Source organism: Gigantopelta aegis, chromosome 12, assembly GCF_016097555.1.
Source record: "Gigantopelta aegis isolate Gae_Host chromosome 12, Gae_host_genome, whole genome shotgun sequence".
Lineage (NCBI taxonomy): Eukaryota > Metazoa > Mollusca > Gastropoda > Neomphalida > Peltospiridae > Gigantopelta > Gigantopelta aegis.
In genome coordinates this window covers 1523839-1537603 of record NC_054710.1, presented here as the reverse complement: position 1 = coordinate 1537603, position 13765 = coordinate 1523839, and the positions used below count along the sequence as shown (strand labels likewise).

At 36.2% G+C, this 13765-nt stretch overlaps 1 protein-coding gene across 1 annotated transcript in view; it reads right to left on the bottom strand.

Moving 5' to 3' along the window:
• LOC121386555 (polycystic kidney disease protein 1-like 2) overlaps nt 1-13765 on the bottom strand; it is a 119418-nt gene that overhangs the window by 69282 nt on the left and 36371 nt on the right. The window contains exon 7 of the mRNA XM_041517495.1: nt 7285-7351. Coding sequence (XP_041373429.1) covers nt 7285-7351 — 67 coding nt within the window. The remainder of the gene's footprint in view (nt 1-7284; nt 7352-13765) is intronic.

Genomic DNA, 13765 nt, shown 5'->3' with positions numbered 1-13765 from the left:
AAATAAAGTTCATATATGAATCGGTAAGTATTATTTTCGTGTCTTTTTTTTTTTTTAGATCAAATTAAAAATAGCACACTTACGGGCATTGTGGCCAGCTGTCCAGTATTTATGTTCATTATTCCCGATAACAGTGGTTTTCTGACCAGAATTTTTTTTAAAACCCGAACTACTATTCATATTGCAATATTTGGTAATTTTCGTTGTTAGTAAAACGATCAAATTTATTATCAAATTAGCTGTTACAATCAGCTATCGATCCCTGAAAATTACCGCGACGTGCCGCCATTGTTGTCAAGCGAAAATACTTGCCGAAAACCACTTTTTGAACTCAAAATTTCAAGGTATTTTCAATTGAAAAAATCAAAACAAAAACCACCATTTTGAAAAAAAATCTTTTTTCTTTAATTATATTTCCGTTTCTGGTGAGTGTCGTGTGCAAAACGGCGGGAAATATGAATTGGGGAATGCACTGTATACAGTGTACAGTATATCGACTGACGTGACGTCGGGTGAGATATCTCGCCTGCAGTAGTCAGAAGGTTAAGTAGATGCTGGTTGTGCTCTACATTACGGGATGATAACTGTTAACAAAATAAAGCCTTGTTAACTTAGGTACTAACTATTATAAAATACTCAAAAGTACATTACACATTCTTCAATAAATAAAATATATTAGTTATTTAATTATTATCATTATAAACATCCATTTTATACTTATCTTTGATAAATATATCAAGTTACATATAATTCAGTTATTAATAAAATCTTTACTTAAACCTATCATCATAAGAATGCACTAAACATTTAGCCATTAACTACATAGCTTGAGTCATGTTATATGTAACATAATCAAATAATTATTAGCTAATTAATTATCCTTTGATAATGAAACTAGTTAAACACACACTTTAAACATTAATTCATTTAAAATTAATAGTACATGTAGTTTAAAATGCAATTACCTTGGCTATATGCTGTTAGTATTTGTGCTGAATGAAACTTGAAACCTGGAGCTAAACCAAAAAACGTCTTTTCTGGTCTAAAATTGAATTGCCTCTGACCAGGTAAATTGAAAACCCCAGAAACAATGACACTGGGCTTGTCATTGAATTGGTTACCTGGCCAGGCCACAGAAAGTCAGTGAGTACTACCCAAGCTGTACAGAGTGAAACAAAAGAATAGCCAACCAAGACAACTTAAACAGAAACATAATAAAGAATAAAATACATGAATAGTGTTTTAAAATAATGCATGTTTGTCATATAATGTCTGTTAAAACACCCTGTTACAAAAGTACACATATATATTTAATGGTTTCAATACATACATGTATCCAGACATCAAAGAATATGGCATTACCACCATGCAAGTCAATTAGGGAACACCAAGAACATTTGAGATTGATGCCAAGTGATGTTAGTAAAGTCATTATCTCACAATACCATTTCAAGAACACAATCAAACAAAATTAGTCAAGATAAAGTCTTCTTTACTGTCTTGTGTTTTATATCAGAGCAAAACAGGGCATGAACACATCACTTCTGTGCTCCTGGCAACATCTGCAGTGATTGTGGTAGGAATCAAGATTCAACTGACTTGTGTTTTATATAAGAACAAGACTGGCCATGAACACATCACTTCTGTGCTCCTGGCAACATCTGCAGTGATTGCGGTGAGAATCAAGATTCAACTGACTTGTGTTTTATATTGTAGGAAGACTGGACATGAACACATCACTTCTGTGCTCCTGGCAACATCTGCAGTGATTGCGGTGAGAATCAAGATTCAACTGACTTGTGTTTTATATTGTAGGAAGACTGGACATGAACACATCACTTATGTGCTCCTGGCAACATCTGCAGTGATTGCGGTTAGAATCAAGATTCAACTGACTTCTGTTTTATATCGTAGCAAGACTGTAGATAAACACATCCCTTTTGTGCTCCTGACAACATCTGCAGTGACCTTGCTGTGGCATTCTGTTAGTAGGTCAACATGCCTTATTATCTACTCTAATGATAACTCGATTGGTGAGGAAGTGTATGTATGTATTGATGTATGAATATCTGTATATTGTATGCATGTCGAGGTTGACTGTACATACATAGATATTAAAGGTAGAGTAAACTCCAACAAGAGCCTTATGTGTTGAAAAGATGCATACCCGGACCACTAACACATACTGACACTTTAAACAAATGAAAAACGCGTAATTTTAGAATTAATAAAAAACCATCATTATTCCTGCTAACTGGGGGCAGCCATTTTGTATAGTTTGGGGCGAAGTGACGTCAGCTCCGTCCAACGTCTCTATCCATGTAGTGTAAACAAACGCTCTAATTTCCGACAAGGCCGGCGCTTCGTTTCATCAACCTGACTTGTAAAACAACATAAATGACTTGATAGTATAATAAACTATTTAACTAACTATATTTCAATTTGCATCAGTATAACGAAATGGAGTTATAGTATTTTTTTCTTTTAAAAAAATCCAAAGAAAAAATGCATATTATTAGGCCTATTGGTAGGATACGTTGGAGCAAAATCGACCACTCACTCACGATACCCAAATGGAAATTTTCTTTTCTTTTGGACTACGTAATTGGTCAGTTTTGTGATTTTAGATGGGAAAGTCTACTTAATCAAGGGTTTTACAGAATTACTTACAGTAATAAAGAAGGACGGCTGGTAAAGTCCATTACGATTTGAGGTTATCACACAAATACCCTGTGATCTTAATACAAGAGGCACGTCTTTTCAGTGTGTCTAGACACAGTGTCTGGGGACCGTCTAAATATACACCTGCCAATCAGGAACCACAGGTACAGGCCACGGAAAGAAAAGACCAATTAACCAAGAAAACACTCCGACTATTATTTCAGTACGTGGGTTACTTTATGTACAAAACGTAATACAGTTATTTGAACACTTTGATAATGGTGGTTTATTTTGTATTAAAAAATAAACCACATATACACATTGCTGTGTTACTGGGATTGATATTATTTCAGAACATTGTGATGTATCCGCAAAAATCAGGTATGTTTTGTTTCTTCAGTTCGAAGACTAATTCCTGATGTGACGCGTTACGTAACCACCAGCTCGCCAGAAGGCGTATTCACTGGGATGGTACAAAATGGCTGTGCCCGTTATATATAATAGCCATCACATTTAACCGTTTTATTAATTAACTAGACGATTATACTTGATATTAAGCAATAATGTATCGTTGAATATGCAAACCAGTCCAAAAGCCTTGCTTTTGCATTCCTTTAATGCACTGGCGCAGCTAGGGATAATTAAATCCTTTCTGGCCTCACAAATTGTCCCATGCCGTTGCTGGGACTTAAGCCTGTGGCATCGAATCGCCCGCACATTTCTGGACTAACCACGACGCGCTCTGAATTATCGAGTCATCCATATATATATATATATATATATATATATATTCAGACACACACACAAGCACGCCCCATATTTTTTTTTTATCGTTCTAGGTTTGGTATCCTCCACTGGGGTAGGCAGGATTTTATATTGGGATTGGGGGGGGGGGGGGGGGGGGGGGGGGGGGGGGGGGGGGGGGGCAACCCACACTATGTATATACATGTGTCTGTATGATTTTATCAAATTTAATACTTTTAAAAATAAGTTTGATGGGGCGGCACATGGGTTATATTTGTTGTATATGTGAAAATGTCCTTCTCAGTTGAATTTGAAAGAAGAGTCTGCAACCTTGAGCTGTACCACTATATTTTACACTGCCGCCCCTGATCTGGTGTCCACCTTCCCAGTAAAATGTCTGAAAGGCTGTGAATCATGCTAACATGTTATGTCGGTTAGCGCGTCACGGGGTCACGTGACTTAGCTCTTGGAGTCAACAGACTTTTAAAAAAAACCTTGTAGCAAGTGATGCAAAAAACGCATCTTTTTATTGCGAATATATAAAAAATGGGTAAATATTTTAAAATTTATTTTATTGATACTTCATATATATTGTTAAAGGTATACGTAGATACCAAATAATAGTGAATTACATTTTTGATAAACAGTGACCTTTAACCGTTCTCAACAAGTTTGCTTTCTTTTTCCGTTTAATTAATTCCTACTTCATGCAGTGTATTGTCATTGTAAGTGAATCTACATGCCGGGTATGTCAAGCATAGCCTGCCGAGAGACAATTAGATGCATTCCAGAGTCATACTTTAATTGATACACAGTTGAGATGTCGGGACTGCAGGGTACTAGTATTCCTGAAGGTGTGAAGATCAGTTATTTACTGCACCTTATTGCTGTTGTTAAAATATCATTTACTGTGGCCACTTAATACAGGTATTTTAGCAATTTGATTCCGATGTAGGTGCCACTGCCACCGTTAGACAGGTGACCGCTTATTACAGGTGCATTTACATTATAAACCAATTGGGAGGGGGAAATGTGGCTACTTAAGGCAGGTGACCGCTGATGACAGGTGGCTGCTAGGACAGGTTTGACTGTGTATATCTATTCACATTCAGACCTAGTTTCAACGACCATGTTCATCCCTGGGTCACTTTGTCACTGTATTAAATTAATTTGTTATGAGTTATCTCCTTTCCAAAATGATGTAACAAAAAATATTAAGTAATATTCATTCCGACTCCAACCTCGCTACGATGTAGACCGCTTTCGCAGTGCTCGAGATTAATCTCCCCACCACTCGGGGCATTGATTAACAGCTTTGGGGACCTAACCAAATACAGGGTTAACTACACCAGAAAGCAGGTGACCGTGACTTGTTTATGAAGACAGGCCGCGAGCTAGCATAATCAACAATCAACAAGTGACTGAGAAGGAGATGCGCGCCAGGGGTAGAACAGGAGGGACCAATGTTGGTATCTTAGCCACCAGCTGTGGTCCCTTCTGTGATACCAGCCAAGAGGAAGCCTGACCCAACACCGCCAAGAGCAGCACAGTGGGAAACCTAAACTGGTGGCTAAACCTCCTACAAGGAAAGAACACGCACGGACAGTTCAACTACCAGTGGAGGATCCAACACCTGTGCCACCCCCACCTAGGACTACATCTCCAAGGAAAACAACAAGAAAGGAATGGGTTGAACATGTCATCAGCATGGACAACCCTACAAGTCGTGTTGTTGCTCAAGCAGACAATTAAGCGGCACATGATCAGACCCCAGTACACCGGTTCGAAGTGGAGTCTACAGGTATCAGACCCCAGTACACCGGTTCGAAGTGGAGTCTACAGGTATCAGACCCCAGTACACCGGTTCGGAGTGGAGTCTACAGGTATCAGACCAAAGTACACCGGTTCGGAGTGGAGTCTACAGGTATCAGACCCAAGTACACCGGTTCGAAGTGGAGTCTACAGGTATCAGACCCCAGTACACCGGTTCGAAGTGGGGTCTACAGGTATCAGACCCCAGTTCGAAGTGTAGTCTACAGGTATCAGACCCCAGTACACCGGTTCGAAGTGGAGTCTACAGGTATCAGACCCCAGTACACCAGGCTACTCGCAAGCAACATTTTGGACACCAGCAATCTCATTGCAGGGTATTACAGAGAGGAGTTCAAGCCAACACCACACTTTGGGATACATCTCACGAGGGCGGATACAGGGAAGACTGGAGTTGGCATCACGTGACGCTGCTGGGGGATCTTCTCAGGGAATTCTGCTGCCGTCCATGGACAATCAGACACCTACATGTACGTCTACTTAGTGAAGCAACTTATCTCATAGACGGACCATATAGCACACTACAGTTTTCCGGATCAGATCCAGTCGCCGTAGACGCCAACCTTCCGAAAATCTTTTGCTTCCAGGTAAGAGCTTCAATTTAATTTCACACAGAACATACACACAAACTAATTAGTGTTCAATTTCATACCACACAGAACGTACCCACAGACTAATTAGTGTTCAATTTCATATCACACAGAACGTACCCACAGACTAATTAGTGTTCAATTTCATATCACACAGAACGTACCCACAAACTAATTAGTGTTCAATTTCATATGTTCAATGTTCAATTCCATATCACACAGAACGTACCCACAAACTAATTAATGTTCAATTCCATATCACACAGAACGTACCCACAAACTAATTAGTGTTCAATTTCATACCACACAGAACGTACACACAAACTAATTAGTATTCAATTTCATACCACACAGAACGTACACACAAACTAATTGGTGTTCAATTTCATATCACACAGAACGTACCCACAAACTAATTAGTGTTCAATTTCATATCACACAGAACGTACACACAAACTAATTAGTGTTCAATTTCATATCACACTGAAACATACCCACAAACTAATTAGTGTTAAATTTCATATGACACAGAACGTACCCACAAACTAATTAGTGTTCAATTTCATATCACACAGAACGTACACACAAACTAATTAGTATTCAATTTCATATCACACAGAACGTACACACAAACTAACTGGTGTGTTCAATAGAACGTTAATTGGTGTTCAATTTCATAACGTCACACAGACTAATTAGTGTTCAATTTCATATCACACAGAACGTACACACACACTAATTAGTGTTCAATTTCATATCACACATAACGTACCCACAAACTAATTAGTGTTCAATTTCATATCACACAGAACGCACACACAAACTAATTGGTGTTCAATTTCATATCACACAGAACGTACACACAAACTAATTGGTGTTCAATTTCATATCACACAGAACGTACACACAAACTAATTGGTGTTCAATTTCATATAACACAGAACATACACACAAACTAATCAGTGTTCAATTTCATACCACACAGAACGTACACACAAACTAATTGGTGTTCAATTTCATACCACACAGAACGTACACACAAACTAATTGGTGTTCAATTTCAAATCACACAGAACGTACACACAAACTAATTGGTGTTCAATTTCACATCACACCCTTCGCACGTGCTAAGTCACACCACTGCTTCGCGATCAAAACAATGAGTACATTTCTTTCATGCACTCGAGTGGGAACATTAATGCACATCGTGCACTTATTTTGAGTTTTATATCTCATTTCATTCTGTAATTATTGATATTAGAAATGGAATATCCCCTACTTATTTTTAACAGTATATATTATTGTTATTATTATAATTTACAAAATATGAAATTACAGTAATATATTTTTAGTTATTGTGTAAAAAGAAAAATCGACGAAAGTAAAGCATAAAATAAAATCAATTGTGGAGGTAGGTAAAAATAGCCACGTTAAATACAATATATGTGAATATCAAACCTGTTTGTATTCTGTGTCTTCTTTCACTTGCTTGTTCATCAGAGTTACCAGTGTGTTACATTGTATCCTTTTTTCACAAACAAAAAGATTAAATTAATTTTAAGAACAAAATGACAGGTACTAAAAGTATACTGTCGGAAATAGAATAAAAAATATTTTCGTAGATTATTTATTACATATTAAACTTTAGCATTTACTTGTTTGGGTTCTCATTGATGTAGAACGTGGTGTTTACTCTTGAAATTAAAAGGAAGATGTCGGTAAACAGGTGATTTAAAATTGTGCACTTTATTGAAGCACACTATAACAACATTTGATCAACATGTGTCAATTTCATGGCTGTTCCAATATGTGAGGGACTGTTTCTGATGGAGTTTACCCCTTTCCCTCCCCCCCCCCCCCCCCCCCCAAAAAAAAAAAAAATTATTTTTATAGACATTTATAAGTAACTTTTGAGCAAAACTTTTAAGAACTAATCTGAGTTTGTGATCTATTATACCGATATTAAAGGTGCTATCTCAAAGTTGCATAACGACATCTATTGCAAATGATTTTTATTAAGTTTTGCTTTAACATTTAAAGACTACACCTTTAACTATATGTCCATAAATGATTATAGGAAATAATTTAACTACTAGTAGAAAATACATTTTTATTGGGGAATCTTTATCACAACAGATGCTCATATATAATGATGATATAGCACCTTTAAGTGGTTGCAATATTGTGTCAATTTGTAATGAACTTGTATTGAATTTATATTCACTAAATATGCTGGTCATAATAAATAATTTTTGCTGCAATTCAAAATAATCAGTTAACTTGCAGTTTTAAATTAAGTTTGTTGAAATAGACACATACCATCGAAATGTGTTATAGTCTGTTCCAATAAAGTGCACAAATCACCTGTTACTGACATCTTTCTTTTAATTTCAAGAGTAAACACCAGCTTGTACAACAATGAGAGCCCAAACAAGTAAATGCTAAATTAGGTACAGTATCATTAACTAGATATTTACAAAATATTTACTTGTCCGTTTAATAGGAAAGAAATAGTCAACGAAAATCATGTTTATTCTATTTCCGACACTACTGTAGTATTCAAATTCAAAGATAGGTAAATTTAAGTCCATTATTATGTGATTTGATTTAAATCCAAATTCTCTTCCTCAGCAAACTATTTAAAATGTCTGATAGTGAAAGAGTGGTGCGGGGGAGAGAGAGAGAGAGATCATTTAAATCAAAAACAAAAATCGAGCTTAATAATCAAAACAACATTTAGTCTGTGGAAAGTAAAGTTTGTTTTGTTTAATTAATCAATCATCGGCTACTGGATGTTAACCTTTGAACAGTTGTGGTGCACTGGTTGTAACAAGAAAGTAAAGTTTGTTTTGTTTAATTGATCAATCATCGGCTACTGGATGTCAACCTTTGAACAGTTGTGGTGCACTGGTTGTAACAAGAAAGTAAAGTTTGTTTTGTTTGATTGATCAATCATCGGCTACTGGATGTCAACCTTTGAACAGTTGTGGTGCACTGGTTGTAACAAGAAAGTAAAGTTTGTTTTGTTTAATTGATCAATCATCAACTATTGGATGTCAACCTTTGAACAGTTGTGTTGCACTGGTTGTAACAAGAAAGTAAAGTTGGTTTTGTTTGATTGATCAACCTTTGATTGGATGTCAACCTTTGTTTAATTGATCAATCATCAGCTACTGGATGTCAACCTTTGTTTAATTGATCAATCATCGGCTACTGGATGTCAACCTTTGTTTGATTGATCAATAATCGGCTGTTGGATGACAACCTTTGAACAGTCGTGGTGCACTGGTTGTAACAAGAACAAATCCAATCAGACATTAATCAAATTCTAAATGACCTTTCCTTTGTCCTGGGGTTACCTTCAATTGAAAGACTGTATCTTTCTGAACATTGCCATGCCAAACAAAAGTCATCTATTGAACAATTTAAGTGTTAAAGACAATTAATTAGTTTTTTTTAACTAACACTAATGCAGATTAATGATGTTTAAACTGAATGCATCGCAAAATATGCCCAACATAAAAATAATGTATAGAAATAATGTTTTTAGTGGTGCCTGTAAAATGACTATGTCAATCAATTTGAGGCTGTCATAATATGAAATTGACTGTCAACCAAATTATGATTTTTTTTTTTTTTACAAAACAATGTGGTTGTAGACAGTATTCAGTGTTCTAGTCTATTCTGTAACCGCTTCAAATTTGTGTCCTTGGTTATTTTATGGTAACGACTATATGCTTTTTCCAATTAAACAAATTTGTAAGAAAAAATTAATTAATCCATTTCCTTTGTGAGATTGGTTTGCAATTGTTTTTTGAAAGAATATTATAAATTATTGGACAACCTTTCTTTTCTTGTAACACAATTTTTGTCGGGATAGGTTTTGGTGGTCTTTGTATATTACAGTTATACTTATTGAAAACATATTTATTTATTAAGTCCCTTTCTGCATTTAAAAGTTTCTATAACATTGTGTTCTGTAGTATATTGTGTATATAGTCTACCTTTTGTATGTTACCTTCATTATCAGTTATATCATATATGAAGACAATTCCTTTTTCAAACCATTTTTTATAGAATATGTGTTAATTTGCCTCCGACCTTCATAATACCATATAGGTTGATGTAAAATATCTATCCATGACATTATCTGTATTTCATTTAAAAAGACAGCCCATGCCTGAAATGTGTCATGCCTGAAATGTGTCATGCCAAGTTTGTTTATCTAATATTCTTAAATTTTGTTTTACAAATTCCATTCCAAAATTAAAAAAGTTATACAGATTTGGATATGTCAGTTTTAGAAGGTATGTCCATTTTGATTCTTCATGTATATAATATCTCCGAAACCATGATACTTTTAATGCATTTTAAACATCTTGGCTCCTCCTTCATGTTGTTTAGTTATTATGTTGCACTTTATTCTATCAATAAAACCATTCCAAATACATTGAAAAAATAAATTGTTTAATTCGTTGATAGGTCTGTCTGTCGGATTAGGTAATGTTAAAATTAAATGGTTAATTTTGGCAATTACTAAATTTTTTACAACTACTATTCTCCCAAATGGAGTTGATAGTCTTTTAGATCACTGTATCAATAAGTTTTGTTATTTCTCTTATTTTCTTATTGAATTAACAGTTACCATATCTGTAAGATTAGTAGACAAATCAGCTCTCAGTAAGGTGAACATTCCTTTATCCCAAGTCAGATTTAGATCTGGACAGAGTATTCCATTGCTATTTTTATGACTACCAAACGATATAATCTTACTTTTTATCTATGTGTGCATGAAGATCGGAGGCTGTTGCATAGAATTTTAAAATTTGAAGGCAGTATCGTATGTAAAGACTGTTCTGTTCCATCTAGCGTAATTGCTGTATCATCTGCGTATTGTGATATAAGAAACTCTTAATTTCTAATTGAAATCCCATTAATATGATTATTTATTCTTATTAATAAAGCTAAAGTTTCTGCACAGAGTACGAAAATATATGGTGTTAATGGGTCTCCTTGTCTACATCCTCTAGATATTTTGAATCATTCAGTTATTTATCCATTTATAATTGCACAAGATTTAATATTAAAATAAAACGTTTCAATCCATTTTTTAATAGAATCTCTAAGATTAAAAAAATCGAGTGGCCAGGCAACAGAATCAAAAGCTTTCTCAAAATCAATTAATAAAGGAGGCCTGGAATTTTATTATTTTCTGTGTAATGAAATAAGTCACACGCGCACACACACACACACATATATATACATACACACACAGAGATATATATATATATGTGTGTGTGTGTGTGTGTGTATGTGTGTGTGCCTGTGTGTATGTCTGTCAAAAAAGAAACACATAGGTGATAGGGAAAGAAGAAAAATGTTTAATTTGACAAAATATCGATGTTTCTTAATGTTCCTGGAATGGTACAGCATGCCCAAATGCACCCTAAAACAAATTTCATGCACGTTGTGCAACAATTACAGGAACTCGGTATGAAATGGTAAGATTTTGGTGAATGCACGTGAAACTCGGGGAAAAGATTAGGGTTACCTATATAGTGATGGGTATTTAAAGCTGCAATGCTTGCAATGATGCCTCATTTCCATTTCGATGTAGACGACTTACAAGATGCCAAGATCTCCACATCATTTTGTTTTTTAAATAATCACTTAGTTTGCTCTCACGAAGAGCATTTTAACTTTATTGGGTCCTGAACCTTACAAATCATTAGAATGAATGAATGAATGAATGAATGTTTAACGACACCCCAGCACGAAAAATACATCGGCTATTGGATGTCAAACTATGGTAATGCAAATAAATAAAGTGATGATCAACATCAATATAAAAATTCAAGACAAACAAAAACAGTGTAAAGAACTGTGCAAAAACACAAATATCACAGAATTTTAAGGATACTGAATTTTACTCAAAACTTCAATTTTGTGCTGTATTGGCCATTCTCAAAGAGAATACAAATCATTAGAATGTGAAATGTCAGGTTACCTATAGTTTTTACATGTCCTAAATTTAGCAAGTTAGAAGAGAATATTACAATTTAACTAATCCCCATGGATAAAAGATTATATTATTAACAATACATAATTAGGTACACAAACTAAGAACAATGGAAAACAAACGTAAAATAGTTAATACACATACAGTGAAGCCTGTCTGAACTGTATCACGTTTCGGACCTAATACACATACAGTGAAACCCGTCTGAACTGCATCACATCGGGGACCTAATACACATACAGTGAAACCCGTCTGAACTGCATCACATCGGGGACCTAATACACATACAGTGAAACCTGTCGGGGACCTAATACACATACAGTGAAACCCGTCTTAACTGTATCACGTCAGGGACCTAATACACATACAGTGAAACCCGTCTGAACTGTATCATGTCACGGACCTAATACACATACAGTGAAACCTGTCTGAACTGTATCACGTCGGGGACCTAATACACATACAGTGAAACCTGTCTGAACTGTATCACGTCGGGGACCTAATACACATACAGTGAAACCTGTCTGAACTGTATCACGTCGGGGACCTAATACACATACAGTGAAACCCGTCTGAACTGTATCACGTCGGGGACCTAATACACATATACAGTGAAACCTGTCTGAACTGTATCACATCACGGACCTAATACACATACAGTGAAACCTGTCTGAACTGTATCACATCGCGTACCTAATACACATACAGTGAAACCCGTCTGAACTGTATCGCAGACCTAATACACATACAGTGAAACCTGTCTGAACTGTATCACATCGCGGACCTAATACACATACAGTGAAACCTGTCTGAACTGTATCACATCGCGTACCTAATACACATACAGTGAAACCCGTCTGAACTGTATCGCAGACCTAATACACATACAGTGAAACCTGTCTGAACTGTATCACATCGGGGACCTAATACACATACAGTGAAACCTGTCTGAACTGTATCACGTCGGGGACCTAATACACATACAGTGAAACCTGTCTGAACTGTATCACGTCGGGGACCTAATACACATACTGTGAAACCTGTCTGAACTGTATCACATCGGGGACCTAATACACATACAGTGAAACCTGTCTGAACTGTATCACGTCACGGACCTAATACACATACAGTGAAACCTGTCTGAAGTGTATCACGTCACGGACCTAATACACATACAGTGAAACCTGTCTGAACTGTATCGCGGACCTAATACACATACAGTGAAATCCGTCTGAACTGTATCACGTCGGGGACCTAATACACATACAGTGAAACCTGTCTGAACTGTATCACGTCACGGACCTAATACACATACAGTGAAACCAGTCTGAACTGTTTCACGTCGTGGACCTAATACACATACAGTGAAACCTGTCTGAACTGTATCACGTCGGGCACCTAACACTGATCCACTTTACACAGGATCTGGGCTTGAGAAGGTCACATTTTATAATGCATAAAATTCAGGACCAGGAAAGTTGGCCAGTTTTGATATGATTCTTGTTTGTTCAGAGGTTTCACTGTATATAAAACAAATGCCACCAACCTACCCAAACACCAAATTGTTTTGTTCCTCAAGCGATCACACTGGTTCGCACCCAACACATTAAGTGGTGGAGTCACCAGTCGGAAACGGCCTCCTGTACAGTAACAGTTAATATAGTTTTCTTACTTGGCAATGTTTCTTATTAACGGCCTGCCTGTCCTCCCACAGTAACTAGAATTAGTCTGATATAGTTTTCTTACTTGGCAATGTTTCTTATTAACGGCCAGCCTGTCCTCCCACAGTAACTAGAATTAGTCTGATATAGTTTATTTCTTACTTGGCAATGTTTCTTATTAACGGCCTGCCTGTCCTCCCACAGTAACTAGAAGTAGTTTGATATAGTTTTCTTACTTGGCAATGTTTCTTATTAACGG